Genomic DNA, 23,005 nt, shown 5'->3' with positions numbered 1-23,005 from the left:
TCACTAACTCACTCCTCTCTCGAATAGCACCTGATTAAACATAATTAGGGGCTTTCGAATTCAGCGGCATTACTAGGGGCCCATCACTGTGACCGTTACCTGCCAGGAGCTTGTGGAAGAGGTGGAACACGGGGACCGTGATGATCTTGCTGGCAGCATCGGAGCCCGCGGAAGAGCTTCCGATCTTATCGGGCACGGTCCTCCCTCTCCTGGACGGCGGCCGAGGTGGAGTGCCAGACACAGCGCGTTTGGACTGAGATTTCAGGCCTACAAGAAAGAACCGCTAAGATTCTTCGACGCCTGCAACACGGCGACAAAATAAAGGCCTATTCAGATGAAGCTGAAGCCAGACCTCAAGTTTCCGGTCAGGCTGGGGAACCCTGTCGGTGTGGGTGGGTTGGTGGGTGGGACCCAAGTCAGCTCTGTGCAAGGCGAGTGTGTGCCCACTGCCCTTTCTCACTGGCCTGGTACTCAGTTCAATTTTCCCTTCTCGAACATCATGACTAATGCTGGCCTCTGATTGCTTAGTATCTCAAAGCGCGTGGAACACAGTGGTGGAGATTGAACCCATGCAAGGCAAATGTTCTGCTTGTTCATGTGCTCCTTCCTTCCCTCTCCATTCTCCCTCCCTTTCTGTCTCTGATGACTAATTTTGCTGATGCTCCAGACCAGACTGGAGCAACACCGAGGCCTCCTTCCTATTCGAGGGGTGATTTTAAGGAGCTAAACTGCTCTTTTCAGCGTGGCTAAATAAAATGCCCTATAATCCTAATATCTGACACCTGTCCAAGATTTTTACTTTCGACACTCAGAAGAAACTGTCTCATTCTGTGTACAGACACGCTTAGAGGATTATACCAACTACTCACATGCTTGACATCTTCAGAAATGAATGAAGGTTTGGACATAGGCGATACTTCACTCCTTATATCAAGGCATTACTCATTACAAAGCTTAAGCACATTTTACTATAAGATTTTCCTATTGAGAGTTACATTTTATAGACACCAAAAACAAAAAAGCCAATTAAAAATAAAACAAAGCCTAAACTCATACCTGAAGCAACCACCACACTATAATTGTCCTGCAACCCGTTTTCCGCCTTAACTTTTTCCTTCTCTTCAAGGTTTTTCTTTTCTTTGTCATCTTTTTGCTCACTAATTAGCTTAGCAGTGATACTTGGTGTGTCTGTAAAAAAAATAAATTTTAAAAATAATTTTAAAAAGATGAAGAAGTCCCCTGAACTTGCCAGGAGCCATTTCTAAGTGTAGAGCCAGGAGTAACCTCTGAGCGCTGCCGTGTGTGACCCCAAAACCAAAACCAAACAAATAAAACATAAAGAAAATACACACACACACACACACACACACACACACACACACACACACACCTAAAATACAATGGCTTTTAAAATCATTGAAGTATTTCATTAAAAGGTTCTACGAGACTATCAATACTCATACAGAAGCCAAGTCAAGGCTTCAAGGCTTCAAATGTCAAGCCAAGGGCTGGACCACACTCTCATGTAGTCCAGGATCCATCCTAATCTCTAGGAAGTATCACAAATAACCTAGTAATACCTCTACAGTTAAGGGAGAACACTATGACAGATGTCATTTTCAGTTATTTTCCGTGTGTTCATTGTTAGTGGGGTTTTCTTGGTGGGGAGGGGAGCCCACACCCAGCAGTGCTCAGGGGTCACTTCTGGCTCTGCACTCAGGAAATCACTCTTGGTGGGCTTGGGGAACCATACCTGGTGTCAGGAATTAAACCAGGTTGACTAAACACAAGGCAAATGCATCCTGAGCACAGAGCCAGGTGTAACCCAAACCAAAACAAATCAAAAAAGGTGAAATCTAAGGCCTTTCATTCAGAGACAGTTCCTGCTGACTAGGTTCTACATTTTTCTTCATCCAGCTGACATGTTTTTTATTAAAATTCCTGTGCTTTGCAGGCAGGTAGCCCTAGAGCAGCCTCAGCACTGTGGGGTCTCCCACAAATACCCTGGGACAGGAAGAGTGAAAAAGTCCAGCTTCGGCTTCCACAGTTCACATCTGTTTCCCACTGAGATCAGAAACCACAAAGCACCAACAGAAAGCTGAACAGAAAGCACCAACAGAAATTTGGATAGAACAAACATGCCATGTCCCCCACTTCCTTGACTTCTCACGTTTCCAGATGTCATAGTGAGACACATAAACTAATGCCACCGACACCAGACCTGGGGTCAAGGGAAATGTACGGCAGAAGCGGGACTCACCTGACACCCGGTCGAGCACCTCCGACAGCGTGGTGGACACGGGCAGCTGCAGCGTGCGGAACTTGTGGCCTGCGCCATACATCGGGTGCTGGATGACGTGGCTGGTCGCATTGATCCTGCCTTTGTACAGCTGACAGGAGATTCACATCAGATATGAGAGAGAGAGAGATGAAATACAGAATTATGGAATAACTGAAAGTGTAACTTCTATTTGGTTGAAACGTTCAAATTTATTTATTTATTTATTTATCTATCTATTTATTTATTTATTTTGGTTCGTTTATTTCTTTCTGGGCCACACACAGCCACACAGGGATCTGTACTCAGAAATAAGTACTGGCAGGCTCAAGGACCCTATGGGATGCTGGGGATCGAACCCAGATCAGACATATACAAGGCAAATGTGCTATTGCTCCTGTCCCTCTATTTCATAAATATAGTCTAAATGTTTGCTGTGTGAGCGCTTGTGAATTTTTTTTTTTTTTTTAAGTTTTTGGGCGAAACCGGCAGTGCTCAGGGTTACTCCTGGCAGGCTCAGGGGACCGACCATATAGGATGCCAGAATTGAACCTGGGTCAGCTGCATGCAAGGCAAACACCCTATCCACTGTGCTATTGCTCTAGCCTCCATTTGCTGAATTTTTACACCAACAAGAATATACCGAATACTCTTGTTGTTTGGGGTTCTGTTGGGAAGGAGGGGTGTTTTGTTTGGGAGCCACACCCAGTAATACTCAAGGATCTCTCCGGGTGGGGTTGGGGGAGCGCAACTGAGATACCGGAGCATATACCCACCTGTGCTGGCTGCATATAAGGAAAATGCCCAACCGGCTGGACTATCTATCACTCAGACCCAGTTCTATCCCCTTTTCCACAAATCAAATTATGGCAGTAACAGACTTGGGCTATTCAAGGCCAGAAGAATGAGCCTCCTTGTGTTCACTTGTTAAGGGGCTGCCCCACACTCAGTGCTGCACTAGACACCACAAGCCTCCTCCGTGACCCTGGGCACTCACGGGGCAGGGCGACTGCAGAAACATGGTCACTTTCTCGTCCTCCAGCATCAGCTGCAGGAACAGCCTCCGCACAAACCCGGAGATGTTCCCAGACGCCGGGAGGTTCCCTCGCTGAGGAGGCGTCTGGAACAGTTCGCAGAGAACCTACAAAGGCATGAGATTCTGAAGAACTATTCATGTCGCTGAAGTGACAACTAAAGTCAATTTAAAATGGGGGAGGGGGTGAGAGTGTATATGCTGCAAAAACAAAACAAAACAAAAAAAAACAATCAGAGCAGGAGTACTGTGGGTAAGGTTCATGCCTTGCACACGGCTGGGCTGGAGTCCCAGCATCTTGTATGGCACCTGCCCCCAAGAACAGCCAGGAGTGATCCCTAGCACTGAGTCAGGAGTGACCCCTCAGCATCACCAGGTGTGAACCAAAATTAAACAAACAAAACATTTTTAGTAACACCATAGAAAGTAACAGAATTCTGGCAAAATGCAACCAGATTAAATCTTTAAAGACTGAAAAATTGAAGATTAAAAATAAAGGGCTGAAAAATTATCTTTTTTTTTTTTTTTTTTTTTTTTTTTTTTTTTTTTTTTTTGTTTTTGGGCCACACCCTGTGACGCTCAGGGGTTACTCCTGGCTATGCGCTCAGAAGTTGCTCCTGGCTTCTTGGGGGACCATATGGGACGCCGGGGGATCGAACCACGGTCCGTCCTAGGCTAGCGCAGGCAAGGCAGGCACCTTACCTCCAGCGCCACCGCCCGGCCCCTGAAAAATTATCTTTGACATTTTGGGGGACCTCCGAAGCAATGCTTATGTGGTCTGTGGATTACTCATGGCAAGACTTGGGTCCAATGTCCTAACCAAGCAGAGCAGATACCATCAAGGCCGGTACCCAGCAGTGCCCAGGTTCTCCAGGCTGGCATCTAGCAGGGTCCAGGGAGCCACAGGGAGCTGAGCCTCAAACTCAAGAAGCCACACCTGCAACTCCAGACCCTTATTCAATCCTCCCCAATCCCACTGTTCCCTTTTAATTGGGGAGTGGGGGGGTTTGATTGGTGCGTCTTGAAACAACAGTTGTGAGGGTGATTTTTATGGGGAGACGGGGAATGAGGCTTTTTTGCAATCCCAGAAACTGAATCAAGGCCTTACACATGCACTCAGCCATATCTGTGACTGGGAGAGTTTTATTTTGTGTTTGCTTTGGGGCACACCCAGCAATGCTCAGGGCTTACTCTTGTCTCTGCATTCAGGAATCACTCCTTTGGGTCTCAGGGGACCACATGGGGTGCCAGGGATGAAACTTGGGTTTGCTGCTTGCACACTCCAACCTTTGTCCTGGGATTTTTTTTTGGGGGGGGGGGGAGGTCACACCCATCAGCACTCAAGGGTTACACCTATTTCCTGAATTTCTAAGATAATTTGTCTATCATCTCATAAAAAAGAAAAAGACTTAACAAATGGTGACTAGGAAGAGTTTGCATTTTTTCAGAATCAAATTCAGATTTTCTTGATATTTGGGTTTTATTGTTGATGCTTTTGGGAGACACTTGGTGGTGCTCACCCCTCTCTCTCACTCCTGGCTCTGCGCTCAGGAATCATTCCTGGCAGTGCTCAGGGGTCCAAATGGAATGCCAGGGTCTGAACTTGGATCAACTGCATACAAGGCAAACACCCTTCATGCTCTGCTATCGTTCTGGCCTCCTAAATTCAGGTCCTTAAATACACTCAACCCCACCCAATATTTGCGATCTACTAGTCTTATTTGGGGGAGGGGGGAGGTTGGGGGCCTCACCTGGTGACACTCAGGGGTTACTCCTGAATATATGCTCAAAAATCACCCCTGGCTTGGGGGACCATATGGGACACTAGGAGATCGATCCAAGGTCCATCCTGGTTTAGTCACGTGCAAGGCAAATAAACTACCGCTGTGCTACCTCTTCGGCCCTCTACTAATCTAATGAGCACATTTTCTCCCTTTGGCTTGGGAGGCCCTGAGCTACTAGAAATTTAACCCGAGTTTAGTTAGGTGTGTGCCTGGCCTGTGTTGCAGCCCTGAGCTGGGTCCCTAGCCTCACATGTCTTCCTTAAACAATGGGACTACAGCCCGTAGACATGGCAGTGCATCACATGACAGAGCAGAGCTCGAGACACCTGCCAGCCCTTGTCCCTCCGTTACCTGCGCCATCAGCTTCTGGTTGCTGGGGTGGCACGAGATACACTGCAGGAAAAAGGCCACAGTGGCGTTCTCAATGGCCGTTCTCTGCTGAGTGGTCAGCCCCGTGGGTGCAGCTGAAGCGAGTGAGGCCGGGCGAGCGCTGGCCTGCTGCGTCCCCAAGCCCTGGGCCCCCGTAGCAGACCCTGAATGGCACAGCAAAAAGAGAAGTGCAGTCCACAGAGGGTTGACCTCAGAGCCGCCGAGCCAATCTTTCATAATGTGGCTGTTGCCCACTTCGGTCAGAAACCTGAGGATGGGCGCGACCAGGTCAGCGGTGATGGGCATCTTGGGGCACTGTGGGACAGGCTGTGGCCGCCGACACTTATCTTGGGGTGCTTCAGCGGCAGGCGCTGGGCTTTCGGAGGGAGGCAGGTGGTGGCTGAAGCAGAAGCTGGCTAGGCTCCGGACGAGGAGGGAGGGCAGGCCGGAGTCCAGCAGCTGTTCCACAGACTCGGGCGACTGCGAGGAAGAAGCCAGGGTGGCCAAGTGCGACTCAGTGAGCGCCAGAGGGGCCTGTGCGTTCTTGGAGTCGTCGGTCAGGGAGGCACCGAGGTCGTGCTTTTTGCTGTCGTCTGTCATGGACAGTCGGTGGTGACACTGCACAGGGGGCGGCGTGATCCCCATCCAGCCCATGAGCAGAGAGAAGTATGTGGGGTGGATGTGGCACATAGAACAGAGAAGACTGTCCACCGCCTTCTTCAGAACCAGGTTGCAGGGAAGCGACATGGACCAATGGAAGAGCAGCCTGCAGGGAGGGAGGGGCCGGGGTTAGTGCAGGTAGGCCCCCACCAGGCCTTGGTGTAACTGCGCCCTATACAAGGAGTGCCTGGCCTGCTACACCCACCAAGGTTCGGATACCAAGCAGTTAAGTAACCTGGAAATTAAGATTTTTAAATGAAAACTGAAAACAAAATGACCTCTAGTCATACACCACTTCTGACCTCAAAAGGCATATTTTAAAAAAAAAAAAAAAGGTAGGTCAGACCAAATTCCTGTGTAGACAGAATTGAACGTGACTGAGGATTGCAAAGAAAAAAACTTTTGCAAAAAGATTTGCAAAAAAAAAAAAAAAAAAGAAAACTGTAAATGAATTATGGATTATTCTCCTATAGAAAAAATATAAAAACTAAATGAAAACAAAGACACTCATCAAAGATAGCATGCAGCCAATGGGGTTACCTCAGATTTGATCCCTGGCCTGGTATACATACAGTCCCACAAGCTTGCCAGGAGTGATTCCTAAGCACAGAGCCTGTAGTAATGCCTGAATGCCACCGGGTGTAGCCCCAAAACCAAATATAAAAGTTAGGACATAAAAATCTTAGGGAGACTGAACTTAAAAGTGAATAATGACTGTAAAGAGAAAAACTACCAGCCCCTTCCCCAAAACGGATTATTTTAATTGGTAGAAACAAAAGAAAGAGAGTAGAACAAAGGAACTCACCAAAAATCAACAATATTCTACTAAAGACTGGCAGGGGCCGAAGAGACAGCACAGTGTGCCTTGCACACAGCTGACCCAGAGTAGACGATGGTTCAAATCCCGGCATCCCACATGGTCCCCTGTGCCTGCCAGGGGTGATTTCTGAGCGCAGAGCCAGGAGTGATGCCTGAGCACCACCGGTTATGACCCCAAAACAAAACAAAACAAAACAAAACAAAACAAAACAAAACAAAAAACCTAAAGACTAGCAGTTCTCATAACAATCTCTTGAAACTCCCAGCTGTCATGCTGGTCGACTGTTGGGTGCATCAGAGTGAAAGCAGCTACAGAGGAGATGCCAGAAACAGGAGCATCTGGAAACAGCGTTTTTCGGCAGGAAATGCCGATTTTGGAGGCACAAAAGCTCTGTGACACCACCGCAGAATCACATGTGGTTCTAGTCTTGTCAGACAAACATTAACAGGGCATCTTACTGAACCCAGCAGAGAGCCCCCCCCCCCCGCCTTTCCCTATGAACCCCTGCAGAGACCCGGTATTGGGGGGAGTCAGACTTACTCGAAGAGCTCTCGGTCAAGCAATGCCGGCAGGTCGTACTCGACTAGCAGCTCATAGCTGTGCCAGAGGATGGCGGCCACACAGTGCAGATGTGACGGGGACGGCATGAGCAGCCCATACTCGGCAGCCGCCGCGCTCAGCCTCCCACTGCGCTTCAGGGCGGCTACGCGTGCGGAGTCACTCACCCACTTGAGCAAGGCCTGGATTCTTGGAGGAAGAAAACAGGGATCAAGGAAGCAGCTCTGAACACGCAGGGGACGCATCATTACTGTGGGGACAGATCGCGCCAAAGCAGGAAAGCAAAGTGGTCTGAGATCCTTGGCGATCTCCTGAAACAGGAGGGATGGGGACTCGAGGCCCAGGACAGACTTGTTCTAATTTGGGTTTTTAATGTGTACCTTTTCTTTTCTTATTTTTTACTTTTTGTTTTTCCATTTTGGGTGTTCGGGCCACACCCAGCAATGCTCAGGGGTCATTCCTGGCTCTGTGCTCAAGAAATCATTGCTGGCAGGTTCCAGGACCCTCTGGGATGTTGCACATCAAACATAGATCGGCCATATGCAGGGGGAAGGCCCTTAAACTTGGCCCTCGCTCCAGCCCATCCTAGAGTTCTCATAACTCTCATACTTAAGAGTTACTGAGAGTACTGACAATATACCTCAGCAACCAATGGGAATCAAGTTGCAATGGGAATCATTAACTGGGATTACCCATCACTGAGCTGTAGCAACGTCTTTGAGTCCTTTACCTGAAAAGCAGAATAGCCCCCAGTTGTGCTCCTTACAAGCTTCACTACCCGCTAGCTGACTCTGGATAAGGACTGTATGAAAAGAACTTTTTGAAATGCAAACAAGCAACATAAAATGAGTTATTTTTTTCCTGCTAAGGGGACAGACTTGAGAGGGAGATTAAGGATATAATGCAGGTGTGTGTCTTGGGAATGGGAAACTGAAAGCAAGGGTGGCGGGAAGGTCACTCTGGTGGTGGTGGGATTGGTACTGTGACTCTGAATGCCCAAAACAACTGTATTATGAATGACTATGTAAAACAGGGTTTAAACCAAAAAGGGAAATAGGAAAAGAAGAAAGTGTTCCTTGTATTGGGAGGAAGGAGAATGAAGATTAAAAATACCTTCATGAAAGGTCATCAATGCACATTATAAATGTGCATTTATAAATAATTAAAATACATACTACTGGTTTAATTTAATCTAAATAGTCCAATGATTAATAAGTACTTCCTGAGACAGTCTGTGTGAAACAACTCATTAAGAATGCATAAAAGGTAGGGGCTGGAGAGATAGCACAGCGGTGTTTGCCTTGCAAGCAGAAGATCCAGGACCTAAGGTGGTTGGTTCGAATCCCAGTGTCCCATATGGTCCCCCGTGCCTGCCAGGAGCTATTTCTGAGCAGACAGCCAGGAGTAACCCCTGATCAATGCCGGGTGTGGCCCAAAAACCAAAAAAAGAAAAAGGTAGACATGAAAATAATTTTTGTTTTATTCCATTCTGCTCAAAAGGTGTGCAAATTTTCCACTCAAAACTCCAATGTGTGAGCGATATAATCAAACATATATAAACCAACACCAAACACTCACCAAAATCACTACAAGTTGAAACACAAGAGCATAGAGATATACCACACACTCAGCAATCTTCACTCTCATAAATGCAAGTAACATACAGAGAAAGGCTTATCGTGTGTGCAAGCGTCTCCTCAGTCTCCCTCCTTCCCCCGAGAGTGGGACCTACCTGTCTTTGGTCCCGGGATCCTGAGTGGTTCCGAGCTGGTAGAGAATATCAATTGTTGAGTCCGAGGAGAGCCCGTTGAGTCTCCCAAAAAGCAAAGGGCTGTTCAGATCTTGCAAAGAAGCAGCGAGAGAGAAAGCTAAATAGGCCGGCTGGGTGAGCGCTTTCTCCGCTGAACTTTCTATCTACCTCGAAAATAAACCATAAACTCTTTGGCAAACCCTAGCGACAAGCAGCCCGCTACCCAGACAAGGCGGGAACGGGAGAGTCTCCTTCCAGCCTGCCCGATGTCGGGGAATGTAGGGGGGTAGGGGCAGAGCTCAGGCTCAGGGCTCACCGGTGGGGTCGCTGCCAGCGGCGGCGCAATTACGCAGCAGGATGTCGATGAGCTTGAGGCCGATGCGTGTGGACTGGAGGCCGATCTTGACCAGAACCACCTCGATGTTGGGCGAATGCATACCGCAGTAGGGCGACATGAGCAGCGCGGCGCACGTCTGCAGCAGGTTAGCCGTGGGTGCTGCCGCGCTCGCCATCATCCCCTCCAGCTCGCCGATGTGCGTCAGGCAGTGGTGCAGTAGTCGCAACCAGCCAATGCTGAAACAAACACGGCAGGACCCGAGGGACTTCAGGGGAGGGTCCTACGGGACACTCAAAAGCCACATGCAGTGGCCCATGAGTAACACCAAGTCACGTCCGGAGCAACAGCATGGTGGGAAAGGCATTTACTAGGCATGTGGCTGACCCTGGTTCGATTCCCCTGCATCCCACAGTGTCTCCTACGACTCACCAGGACTGATCCCTGAGCACAGCCCAGGAAAGCCCACCCTTCCCCCACAAAAAATAATTTGTTATTGTTGCCATCATCAAGAAAGCATCCAGGGTCGGGAAGATGGGAGATTAAGGATATAAGGCAGGTGTGAGTCTTGGCATTGGCTGACTCAGTCCCCGGTTGGATCCCTGGACATCATATTGGGTCCCCTAAACAGGGCCAGGAAAAGCTGCTGGGTGCCTTCTGGGGTGACCCAACCACCCCAAAGAAAGAAAAAAAATTTCAAATACACAGAAAGTCTCACTTGTGGCATGCAAATTAAAACAAAACAAAATAAAAAGAAAACCTTATAAACACCAATTAGGAATAAACAGTAATTTTCACTTTTTTTCCTGCCCTCTGTGCTATCTAGTCTCTTAATCATTTCTTACAACTCATGAAATTTTTTTTTTTGGTTTTTGGGTCACACCCGGCAACATTGGCTCAGGGGTTCCTCCTCGCTCTACGCTCAGGAATCGCCCCTGGCAGGCATGGGGGACCCTATGGGATGCCGGGATTCGAACCACTGTCCTTCTGCGTGCAAGGCAAACGCCTTACATCCATGCTATCTCTCTGGCCTCAAATGAAAATCATTTAATAAAAGCTTTTATCTATAAAATTTGAAGCCATAAGAATTGATTAGAGGGTTGGAGAAAGCAGAACAGGGGAGGCTTTTGTCTTCCTTGCTACAGACCTGAGTCCGGTCCTTAACATCACATGTGATCTGCTGAGCTGCACCGGGAGTGTTTCCTGAGTGCAGAGCCAGGACTAAGTCCTGGGCTCAGACAGGTGTGGCCCCCAAACAAAATTCAAAATCAAAGCAGACACAAACAGACTGTAAAGACCCAGAGAGATCAGCAGCTGAGCTATTGTGGATGTGTATTACTCCTCCACTAATGCTAAATGCCAATCTCACCTGGATGGTCAGGCCCACCCATACTTGGGAAGGACTGAGGTTTGAGATAGAAGATTATATAGGCTGGCTAAGGGAGGGGGGAGAGAGAGGTAGACACAGCAAGGAACCTTAGAGGGAGCAGGAAAAAAGCTGCTGGATAAAGACAGCATAGAGGCTATGTTAGGAAAATGAATATGGCGGCTAGGGCCATGGAATAAAGCTGAATAACTCCTGAAACTTCAACTGACTGCCTGTGATATAATTTCTGTCGTTACTCTGCAACCTTCAGACGCACCGGCTGAAGGGACTGCAGGCGCCGGGCCAAGCTGAGAAAGGACTCACTCACCAGATGAGGACTCTACATTTTATATTTCAACAACAGACATGGGTGCTCTGCAAGGTCCCTCTGATGCCCTAGCAGAGAATGAGGCCTGAGGGAAACCCCCATGTAGGCCCAGAAGCTATAACAACTTTGGATGTGCTCTGTCCAAACACAGAGATAATAACATAGAAAAGGCCAGCTCGGTATAGTCTGGTGTTTGACTTCTACTTTCTATGGTTCTTTTCTTTTCTTTTTTTGGTTTTAGGGCCATACCCGGTGATGCTCAGGTGTTACTCCTAGCCATGCGCTCAGAAATCACTCCAGACCATATGGGATGCCAGGGAATGGGACTGCGGTCCATCCTGGGTCAGCTGCGTGCAAGGCAAACACCCTACTGTTGTGCCGCCACTCCGGTCCCTGGTTCTTCTCTCTTATGTTTCAGCTTCACGCCTGCTTATGATTGGCCTAAGTTTTCAATGAGTATTTGTGATAGACAATGGAGGTTGGGAACAGGAGAGGTAGCACAGTGAGGAGGGTGTGGGCCTTGCATGTGGATAATCTGGGTTCAGCAAATTAAAGGCCTACACAGCTCCCATTTGAAAGAGTTTTCTGTTCAGTCAAGATGTGAATACTTGGAGCCAGAGAGATAGCATGAAGGTAAGGCATATGTCTTACATGCAGAAGGACAGTGGTTCGAATCCCGGCATCCCATACGGTCCCCTTGACCCTGCCAGGAGTGATTTCTGAGCATTGAGCCAGGAGTAGCCCATGAATGCTGCCGGGTGTGACCCAAAAACCAAAAACAAAACAAAAAAAAAGCAAATACTTCGTGGTCGGGTTGAGTAGGTTGTGCATCTAGTTTACTGAGACTATCCCTGTAGGGACAGTCTCCTCCACCAGCCCCACTGCCCTCAACACCCCAGAATATGGTCCCCTCTAGGCACTGTGAGGAGTGATCCCTGAGCACAGAGTGTGAAGGAAACGCTGAGAATTGCTGGGTATGACACACACAAAAAAAGGGAGGGTAAGGGAAAAAATGCGTCTGAACAATACGTAGTAGCTGTGATAGGTATGGGGGAATTCTACTTTGGGGGTAGGGAGTTTCCGAGCACCAAGCTGGGGAGCTCAGGGGAACCACGAGGTGCCAAGGTGCACTCCTAGCTCAGATACGGTTCTCCATCCACACTAAGTTTCTACACTAATATTCAAAGTGTTGGAGGCATACAACCTTAAAACCAGGAGAGACCTGGTTCGATTCTCGACATCCCATATGGGCCCCGAGCATGCTTGGGCAATTTCTGAGTGCAGAGCCAGGAGTAACCCCTGAGAACTGCTGGGTGTGGCCCAATAACCAATCAATAAATACATTTAAAAAAATGTTTCTTTTTTTTTGTTGTGGTTTTTGGGTCAGATCCGGCAGTGCTCAGGGGTTATTCCTGGCTCCATGCTCAGAAACTGCTCCTGGCAGGCATGGGGAACCATATGGGACGCCGGGGTTCGAACCGATGACCTTCTGCATGAAAGGCAAATGCCTTACCTCCATGCTATCTCTCAGGCCCCCAGAAATGTTTCTTTTTTGTTGTTGTTGTTGTTGTTGTTATTGGTTTGGTTTATCGCCCCCCCCCCCCCCCCGCAGGCTCCGGGGACCATATGGAATGCTGGGATTCAAACCACCATCCTTCTGCATGCACATAAGGCAAACGCCTTACCTCCATGCTCTCTCTCCGGCCCCAGAAATGTTTATATTTCTTTTTTTTTTTTTTTTAAATGTTTATATTTCTATAAAAAAAAAATACTCTTGAGACCAGTAGAAGAGAAATATCAGTACTGAAGCAAGATTAGAGCAGGGTATAGTGTTTGCCTTGCAAGAGCTGACCCAGGTTCAATCCCTGGCAACACATATGGTTCCCTGAGCACTGCCAAGAGTAATTCCCAAGTGCACAGCCAGAAGTAATTCCTGAGCACCACCAAGGTGTCTCAAAAACTGAAAAAAAAAATAAAATAAAAAAAGTTTTGGGGGGGAAAATGGGAGCAGGGATAAAGACAGAGGCTCAGTGGCAGAGCACTTGGCTTGCATATTTGAGGGCCTCAGTTCCAGTCTGAGCACTATATAGTTCGGGGCACTGATCTGGCATGGTCCAAGCACCAACAGATGTGGCCCACATAGTGGGGAAAAAATAAGCAAAAAAAGAAAAAAAAAGCAATGAAGAAATTAAGGTCCAGGAGTTTAGCACAAAAGGCTTGGGCAGAGATTCGCATGAAGGAACCTGGCATCCATTTCCAACAGTGCTCCCAGTCATGTTTGATACTTGGGGCTTGATTCTTGGGGAGGAAGGAAGAGAGAGATCTGAACCGTACCTCGTTTTGGACACCTGGTCTTCGGATGGGAGAAAGGGGTTATTGACGGTTGCGGAAGAAGTGGTGCCGAAAGCAGTGAGGCCCAGCAGTTTGATCTGGGAGAGGCCCAAGGTGCTGGCGTCTCGAGGCCGATGGAGTCGGAGGCAGACGGCAGAAGCCACTTCTGCCTTCACCAGCTGGATTTTTATGTAAGTGAGGCCACTGGTGACAACAGGAGTGGACAATGGCAGCATATTTACACCATCTGCACTTACTTCAACAGACACAGAAGATGGGCAGGCTGCAGAGAGAGAACTGAATAATTACTCAAGAATAAGTGAGGCAAATGTCACACAGAAGCACTTTCCATCTGAATTATGCATGCAGAAGACTAAGCCTACAGCCCAAATCCTGTTGGACCGTGAAGGCTGGAGACTAAACCCATTGCCCAGTTCTATCCTGGTTATATCTATGTCACAGTTTGATCTATATCCTGTTCTATCACCGATGTGCACCATTCTGACTAAAATATCTTCTGGCCAGGACAGGAGACCTGAGACACAGCAAGAACAGTAGGATCGATGTTAGTCGTAATGATTCTAACATTTGCAAAAAGAGTTCGATGTTCTTTACCTGACATCCGTCTGAACACTGACAGAAGGGGATAGCTAATTGTCTTGGTTCTCATTTCCCAGGCTAAGTGGCAGTGAGCACTTGTCTGTCTTCTTGGACAAGTGGCTGCTTAATGTCTGCAATGCTTTCTGAGGGACTACTGTACATTTGTAAGCTCACTGGTTGCTTTCTGATTGAATACAAAGAGTGAGAAAAAGGTTGCCACATGTCTTTGACACAGAGAAGTAGATCTTCTTTCAGGCCTCAGTTGTGAAAATCACTAACGATTTCCGTATTGGGATGAGGTCAGAAAAGACGGTTCGGTGGTTGGGAATGTTTCCCGGTTCAACCTTGAGTAAAACCATTATGAAGATTTCTTGGAAATTTAAGATCCATGTGACCCAGCAATTCTGCTTGGTGACTACCCCAAGAGAAAAGCATTGTTTCAAAAGGATTCATGCACACCTACGCTCACTGCAGTACTTATTAGGACAACAGCCAAGATAGGGGAACAAAGCAAATATCCATCTATAGATGGGTGGATCAAGAAGCTGTGGTATGAATAGAGAGTAGAATACTATATAGCAGTAAAGGAGATGAGGCCCTACACAGTTTACCAACATGGGTGGAACCAGAGGATCCTGGGCTGAGTGAAACCAGCCGTGGGCTCTCTATAGAGCACCCTCTACAAAGACAGACAAGAATAAAAAAAGATTTAGGTCATCAGACATCACCATTTTTTGAGGGAACAGTTATTTCAATAGAATTATATGCTTGCAGTCACTGTTCTGTTGGAAACTTCAGAAATAAGCAAGCTGGAAGTCCTCCGCATGTTACTGCTTGGGTAAATACTGTCTTTTAAATGGCTCTGGATTCATTTTTTTTGTTTGTTTTTGGGTCACACCTGGCAGCACTCTGGGGTTACTCCTGGCTCTATGCTCAGAAATCGCTCCTGACAGGCTCGAGGGACCATATGGGATGCCAGGATTCGAACCACTGACCTTCTGCATGCAAGGCAAACGCCTTTCCTCCATGCTATTTCTCCGGCCCCTGATTCATTTATTTTCATGAAGCTTTTTTTTTTTTTTTTTTTTTTTTAAGATTACTCACTGGCAAGAGAGGCAAGGTGAGGCTGGATATGGATCTCCTTCAGGAGCACAGCAGCAGGGAGGTGGATGGTGAGGTCGCACCAGGCTTCCTCGGGCAGGAAGATGTAGGACCAGGCGGCAGAGCGAGCTCTCCGGTGGGGCGGCGTGGCTTGCAGAAGCACCTCAGCGGGCTGGGCAGTAGGGCTGCTGGAGGAGATCGTTCCTACAGGGATATTCTCAGTAAACCAACTGCAGAACCCGCCCACACACAGCCCCGACCACTAACGTATCCACATTGTGACTGAACAAAAACTGCTTCAAAGGGCCTTGTAGGCCTTTCACATGCTTGCTTTCTGCAGCACTCTTACTCACGCTGCTCACCTCACCTGAAAACATTCTCTCAGGGGCTGGAGACATAGCACAGCGGGGAGGGCATTTGCTTGCATGCGGCCAACCTGGATTTGATCCCCAACAGCCAATATGGTCCCCCAAGTATTGCCAGGGGGACACACCACGGGGTGTGTCCCCAAAAACAAAACAAAACAGGAAAAAATCTGCTCATCTGGGAAAGTGAATCTGCGAACTGTGGCATGACTTAGTGATTACAATCACAGATCAAATGCAAATCAATCCATCTGTCAATCAGCGAGCAGAACACATGCCTTGCGCGTGGATTGGATCCATGGCAACTGAGCCCGCCCAACAACTTAGTAGGAGTGGAACCCCAGGACTCCTGAGCATCATAAAGAAGAAAAAGAAATAATACTTTTAAAGAGAAAAAAATTAACCAAAATATGAAGAAGAAAAAAATATAAAGTATGGCAAACAGGGTAAAAATAAGTCCCTCTGTCAATTAGATATTTTTAAAAGTCAATACTCTCTGAAATAAGAGAAATTGCTCATAAGTCAAAACTGATTAACACTTGCAGAAGAAGTTTGTTATCAAAAACTCCCATTGAGTTTTGCTAGGTTCTTAATGAAATTCCCAAAAATCCAAATTACTCCTGCCCAAGGATTATCCATTGTGGCCCCATCCCCCCATTCTAACTGGGTAACTTGATCTTACCTGCAAGACCCTGCCCATTCCTGGGAGGAGTCTTGGAAAGGTTAGATAAGGCTTTGACCAGAGGCCCTTTTGGTCTTTGGCCAGGATGGAGGTTGGAGGTGACAAAGATGAAAGAAGACACAGGGCTAGCTAAGAATGGCATGCGTAAATGGTTAGCAGCCACATCTATTGGCCAGGGCAATAAAGCCTGCCTGTGAGTGAGTTTAATATCCATAGCTTTCCTGGACTCAGACCCACACGTGGCCAGGGCCAAAGAACAAAGGCCTCCAACCACCATCCAAGCCCATCTTAAGGGCTGTAACACTACAATCCATAAATGACATGAATCAGAATTTTCTTACCCAGGGGTGCAAAGTTATGAATCCCTTCTGCATTGTCAGGCTCTGAAGGCAGAATCCTCGTTTTCAGGGCACTGTCTGCAGCTTTATTTGGACCGGAGTCCAGAAACTTCATGATGGTCGATACCATACTTCTAGCAGTGTTTACAATGGCCCTGGTACTGGTGACCATGTTGTTACAGATGAGCTGAACACCACCTAAAGTGACAGCACGGGGTGAGATTTCTCAAGACGGGCTAGACATGAGGTCGCATAGACGGAAAACACAATGCAAGGTGAAGTGACAGCCTCGCCTCCTTCCGGAATCCCACCTTACCCATGTCATGGAACGCTTTCAAAGCCTCAGTGGTGTCCAACACTCTCAATATAAACCATAATAAGGGCTCCGACAACTGGCAGGTGGCGAGCGAGCCCTAAAAAAGACACAGTGATGACTTTCTATGAATGAGGACTGTGCTGTCCCATGAGAATGAACGGTCACAGGCTTCCCCCACTAAACGCGCTCACACAAATTCATTCTCTCTCTCTCTCTCTCTCTCTCTCTCTCTCCCCCCCCCCATCCCATTCCTCTAAGTAGTTTTCTTTCAATGAGCTATTTTTTGGGGGGTATAAGCGTTAACACCGCAGGGAAGGTTTTCGCCTTGCACACAGCCATCCCCAAATTTGAACCCTGGCAGCCCAAGTGGTTTCCTGAGCATCCCCAGAAGTGATCCTTGAGCACAGAGCTAGGAAAAACTCTAAGCACCACTGGGTACATCCCCAAAAACAAAACTAAAATAAACCAAGAAATCTATTTTGCTGACCCTCCTCAAAAATAAAACAACCACCAAAAGACGCAAATAGATGACCCAGGTTTGATCCCCAGCATCTCATATGGTCCTCTGAGCCCTGCTAGGAGTGGTCCCTAGCACAGAGCCAGGAGTAAAACCTGAGCACTGATGAGTGTGGTCTAACACCAAACTGCACACACATAGTCCCCCCCAAACTTATAAATGAGTTTCTTATCTTAGTAAATCACTAAACACAAGCACCTACCTGAAGTCTTCAACACACACACACACACACACACACACACACACACACCCATTTAAGGAGCTAGAAGGCTTAATACTTTATTTTAGTCCTATATCCTCCTTTTTTTTTTTTTTTTTTATTTCAAAAATTTTATTTGGAGCCAGAATCATAGCCCAGCAGTAGAGCATTTTGCCTTGCAATAAGCCAACCCAGGATGGACCTGGGTTTGATCCCAACATCCCATAGGGTCCCCGAGCCTGCCAGGTGCGATTTCTGAACACAGAGCCAGGAGTAATCCCGGAGCACTGCCGGGTGTGGCCCAAAGACCAAAAATAACAATACTTTTATTTATTTGTATAAATACATTCTTTGAGTCACCATGAGAGACAGTCACAAAGCTAATCGTGGCTGATGAAATAACCTCATCTCAAGCAGAAAGCTAACCAGTCTCGACTGCTCTGACACTTATTCCGTTTCCCCCTTAAGTCCCTTCCACCAAGTCTCCCGAGCACTCACTATCGAGCACTGACTCGTGCTCTCGCGCTAAGGTGGTTGGCTCGCTGCCTAACACACTCCCTGACCCCTCGGCCTGGACCCTACATGCGACCCTCCTTCCCCGCCAAGCAGCACCTCTGTAGGCGTGCGTGCACATATGTGCAGCCTCCCGGCACTTACTTGTCTGCCCATGTAGCCACAGGCCATGTAGGTGAGGATAGGCTGCAACATCACGTGCACCGATGAAGCCTTTCTGCTGAGGGTGGTGAGGATGGTGAAGAGCCCGTCCCCGACAGAGATGGCGTCCAGCCCGCCGTGGAAGTTTTCGTGCTTGGTGAGGTGCAGTCCGCTGGCACCTGGTTTAAGTGACAGGGATTTTCTTTCAATTTTTTAAAAAGTATCTTAAAAACTGATCAACTGTTCCCACGACAGGCTACAAAACTATCTCCATGCTCTGCTCCTGACAGCTGCCCCTTCCTCTGATATGACTTAAACCAGCTCAACACCAACGCCCATTGTCGCTTAACCAGACCTAACACAAAGAGGATGTTCAGGTTTTATATTTGTTCCATTCCCAGAGTTGGCTCGGGATTGGCTTATGCCCAAGCTCTGTGCGTCCAGGGTCACTCTGAAAGCCTTGGGATTGCAGTGGTGTTAAGGATCCCAAGCAAGTAGGCAGTGGGCACAGCCAGGCACCTCCTCCCACAAAGTCCCCGCAGAGGCTTTGGTACCTCTGAGACATGGCCAAGAGCGCAACACCCAGTTCCTCCTGGGAACTAGCTCAGCGGCTGAGCATCACCCTGGTGCTACTTACAGCCTAGAAGTTACTTGGTCTTAGCCAAGAGGAAAGACTCAAAAATGTGGGGCCGGAGAGATAGCATGGAGGTAAGGCGTTTGCCTTTCATGCAGGAGGTCATCGGTTCGAATCCCGGCACCCCATATGGTCCCCCGTGCCTGCCAGGAGCAATTTCTGAGCCTAGAGCCAGGAATAACCCCTGAGCACTGCCAGGTGTGACCCAAAAACCACAAAAAAAAAAAAAAAAAAAAAAAGACTCAAAAATGTTTCCATCGACACTAATGAAAACTGCTGCTTTCGGGCCAGAGAGATAGTACAGTACAGTGAGGAATGTGTTTGCTTTGCATAAGGCCACCCCCCACCTCACCCCCAGGATCCTGTATGGTCCTCAGAGTACCGTCAGGAAGAACTGAAGTCACTTTATAGAAAGTACTTAACAGGCTGGAGTGATAGCCAGTGGGGAAGGTGTTTGCCTTGCATGCAGCTAACCCAGGTGTGACCCCTAATGGTCTCCTGAGCCTGCCAAGAGAGATTTCTATTTTTTTTTTTTAGAATTTCTGAATGAAGGAGGGAGGGCGGATAGGGAGGGGAGAGAGGAAGAAAAAAAAAAAAAAAAAAAAAACACTTGTAAGGAGCTAGAGGAGGAGGCCAAGAGGGAGGGTATTTGCCTTGCATGCAGCTGACCCAGATTTGATCCCCAGCTTCCCCTATAGTCCCAAGCCAGCCAGGAGTATTTTCTAAGCACAGAGCCAGGAGTAACCCCTTTGCGCCACCAGGTGTGGCCCAAAGTCAAAACCAAGCAAACTACACAACCCCTAGAGTTGCTAGTCCCATCCAAAGGCACCACCATGAGTGGGCAGCCAGTCGTCCCTACCGATTATCATGGCCATGGCGCTGCTGTTGCACAGGCCCAGTGCGGACAGGATCTGGCTCATGATCTGCTGGTTGCCGAGAACCAGGTCTGCCACGTAGGCGGGGGCTCCAGGGCCGCCACTGCCACCCCCATTTCCGTCCTTGCCGCCCGAAACCTTCTCTTCGTCGGAGACGCTGTCGCTGGTGTTGGTGGGGACAGACACTCGGGCACTGTACTCCCTGTTGCCCGACAGGGGCAGCTGCACCAAGATGTTGACCAGCTTTAACAGGTCGAACATAAGCTGGTCTCTGGTCATTTCCCCACAGACGGCCTTAGCGTCGCCGGGACGAATGAGGTTGGCGAAGAGGCCCCCGAAGCAGGCCCGGGCCCCCACCGAGCTGTCAGATCCACTCCGAGAAGTGACTTTGTCCGAGCAGGTGATGTAGTGGTGGACGAGGAAGGTGACCGACTCGATGACGGCAGAGATAGTGCTCACAGACACCACCTCGAAGTTCTGCTCCAGGGTGAACTCCAGAAGCTTCACTTGGGCATCCAGGGGACCCTGGCCTGTCTGGAAGGCACCCCTGCAGCAAGAGAATAAAAACCCACTGACATGTCCGTTATAGACTGTTATCCCTCCCCAAGGCCAGAACTCTGGGTGTTCACACCCATAGACAACAGAAATCAAGTTGTCGAGAATTCTGGGTGTTCATGACACCATAACACGAGACAGGAACTCTGTGTGTTCATACTTTAGATCAGGAGACCGTGGAACAAATATTCTCTGTGTTTACAGCTACAGAATACGAGACAGTGACACAGGGACCTGGGCTGTCTGCTTTATTCTCCTGAATCATTATGGAGCCAGGCTCTTCTTCAGTCTGCCTATTTGTTTCTACCTCTACTTCATGCAAAAGGAATAATAACTTGCCTTCCAAACAGAGATCCAAAAGACAAGCAAAACTTGATGCTACAACCTGCAATATTTCATTATCACCGGACGATCGTCAAACAGAAGAGATTTTTTTTGATGAGATATTATACTTTGGGGGAAAGAGCAAGGGAGAGAGAGGGCAGCACTGGGAATTAAAAGAAACTGTATTAAAAATGTGAATGAATGAGGGAAGTAGAAAGCCTGTCTAGAGTACAGGTGGGGTGATGTGGGGAGGAGGGAGATTTGGGACATTGGTGATGGGAATGTTGCACTGGTGAAGGGGAGTGTTCTTTACATGAATGAAACCCAACTACAATCATATTTATTTTTATTTATTTTTTGGTTTTGGGGCCACACCCGGTAACGCTCAGGGGTTACTCCTGGCTCTTCACTCAGAAGTCACTCCTGGCTTGGGGGACCATATGGGATGCCGGTGGATCGAACCGCGTCCATCCTAGGCTAGTGCTGGCAAGGCAGACACCTTAACTCTAGCACCACTGCGCCGGCCCCCTACAATCATATTTGTAATCAAGATGTTTAAAGATATTAAAAAAACTTAAAAAATGTATTAGAGAAAAGAAAAGAATTAAAGTAAAATTTTACTCCAACTCTGCTGGAAGGGAGGGATGGGAAGTAGGTTGTGTGTGCCCCAGTACGCAGAAAGCCCAGAGCCGCACAGACCTCCACAGGCCACCTGGCAGAGCTCCGAGTTGGCGATGGTGGTGGGAGACAGAGAGACACACAATGATGCCACATGATGCCAGAGAGGGACTGAAGCAGCTTCATGTATGTGGGGCACATGAGAGGCCCTTCACCCAAGTATTACCCTCAGTGCTTGGTAAAAACTTTCTAAGTATTATTTGGGGCCTGGAGAGATAGCAAAGTGGTATGGCGTTTGCCTTGCACACGGCTAACCCAGGAGGGATCTGGGTTCAAACCCCGGCATCCCGTATGGCCCCCTTAGCCTGGCAGGAGCAATTTCTGAGTACAGAGCCAGGAGTAACCCCTGAGTGCCGCCAGGTATGGCCCAAAAACCAAAAATTAATTAATTAAATTTTTCATTTAAAAATAATGGAATTTTTTAAAATTACAACTATTAGCAGAATAAACATATACAAAACTAATCTTCCTAGTGGTGACAACATTGAAACGTGAGTTAAATGCCTATAGAAAAACAAAGTTCCCGATACACAAAGAGTAAACACAAACAATAGATTTAATTATGCATCCTCCCACCTGCCTATTCTAATTCTGGATCATCAAAGGCTGGACTCCATCCCTGCAAACTAGAGAGTAAATCAGAATCTCACTCCTTTAGAAAACAATTCCTTCCATCGCAGGAGAAACGCACATACTCCTACACTCAACTCACTAAAGCCATTCATTTATGCCTATAAATATAAACTTCCACATCTTCAGAATTTGGAAATAAGTCAGGAATGACAACAGAACCCACATACAGATGGTGAATCTGCAAATCCCATGCAGTTCAGTAAAGAATCACTTTTCTTACCAATATCGCAAGGAAATAATAATAATAACAGCAAAGTTATTTAAGAAAATTGCTCAAGTTTAAAACGTAGGCACTAGTAGCTTTCGTATTCTGTGTCTGAGAAAAGTCTTGCCTAGTACTAGGTCATCTAGAAATTCATCAAAAGCATAGATATGACATATTATTCCTTTCATGAGTGAAATTTCATGAATCGAATCACAGTGAAATGAAGACAATCAAAAAACGACAGGGCCGGAGCAACAGTCCAAGGGATAAAGTGCAAATTGCAACCTGGGTTTCACCCCCAGCATTCCATATTCGTTCTCAAGAAGCACCAAAATGATTCCTGAGCCAGGAGTAACCCCTGAGCACTGCTGGGTGTGGCCTAAAAAAATCCAACACACTAAAACCGTATCAATAAATTTTCTCCCACTTAATGTCTATTTCGTTTCCAGCCTTATCTACCCCAGATAAGTCATGGCCAATGGTAAGAATGAGACTTCTTGAGCTGCAGTGGTAGCACACAGTGGTAGGGCGTTTGCCTTGCATGTGGCTGACCCAGGGTTCAAACTCCGGTATCCCATAAGGTCCCCGAGCCAGGACAAGAGCAATTTCTGAGCACAGAGCCAGGAGTAATCCCTGAGCACCGAGTGTGGCCCAAACAAACAAACAAAGGGAAGAAGAAAGAAAGAAAGAGACTTCCTCTGTAGGATGACGTACTATC

General features: G+C 47.6%; 1 protein-coding gene across 1 annotated transcript in view; it reads right to left on the bottom strand.

Moving 5' to 3' along the window:
* The window catches only part of BIRC6 (baculoviral IAP repeat containing 6), a 162,874-nt gene that overhangs the window by 23,881 nt on the left and 115,988 nt on the right, over nt 1-23,005 (bottom strand). The window contains exons 47-60 of the mRNA XM_049784698.1: nt 19,877-20,439; nt 18,387-18,562; nt 17,014-17,110; nt 16,701-16,895; nt 15,316-15,516; nt 13,615-13,894; nt 9,569-9,825; nt 9,235-9,343; nt 7,485-7,691; nt 5,447-6,230; nt 3,276-3,419; nt 2,261-2,390; nt 1,057-1,188; nt 100-267 (exon numbers count right to left, since the gene is read on the bottom strand). Coding sequence (XP_049640655.1) covers nt 100-267; nt 1,057-1,188; nt 2,261-2,390; nt 3,276-3,419; nt 5,447-6,230; nt 7,485-7,691; nt 9,235-9,343; nt 9,569-9,825; nt 13,615-13,894; nt 15,316-15,516; nt 16,701-16,895; nt 17,014-17,110; nt 18,387-18,562; nt 19,877-20,439 — 3,443 coding nt within the window. The remainder of the gene's footprint in view (nt 1-99; nt 268-1,056; nt 1,189-2,260; nt 2,391-3,275; nt 3,420-5,446; nt 6,231-7,484; nt 7,692-9,234; nt 9,344-9,568; nt 9,826-13,614; nt 13,895-15,315; nt 15,517-16,700; nt 16,896-17,013; nt 17,111-18,386; nt 18,563-19,876; nt 20,440-23,005) is intronic.

This window comes from Suncus etruscus, chromosome 12 (assembly GCF_024139225.1).
Source record: "Suncus etruscus isolate mSunEtr1 chromosome 12, mSunEtr1.pri.cur, whole genome shotgun sequence".
Lineage (NCBI taxonomy): Eukaryota > Metazoa > Chordata > Mammalia > Eulipotyphla > Soricidae > Suncus > Suncus etruscus.
This window is presented reverse-complemented; position numbering and strand designations above follow the sequence as displayed.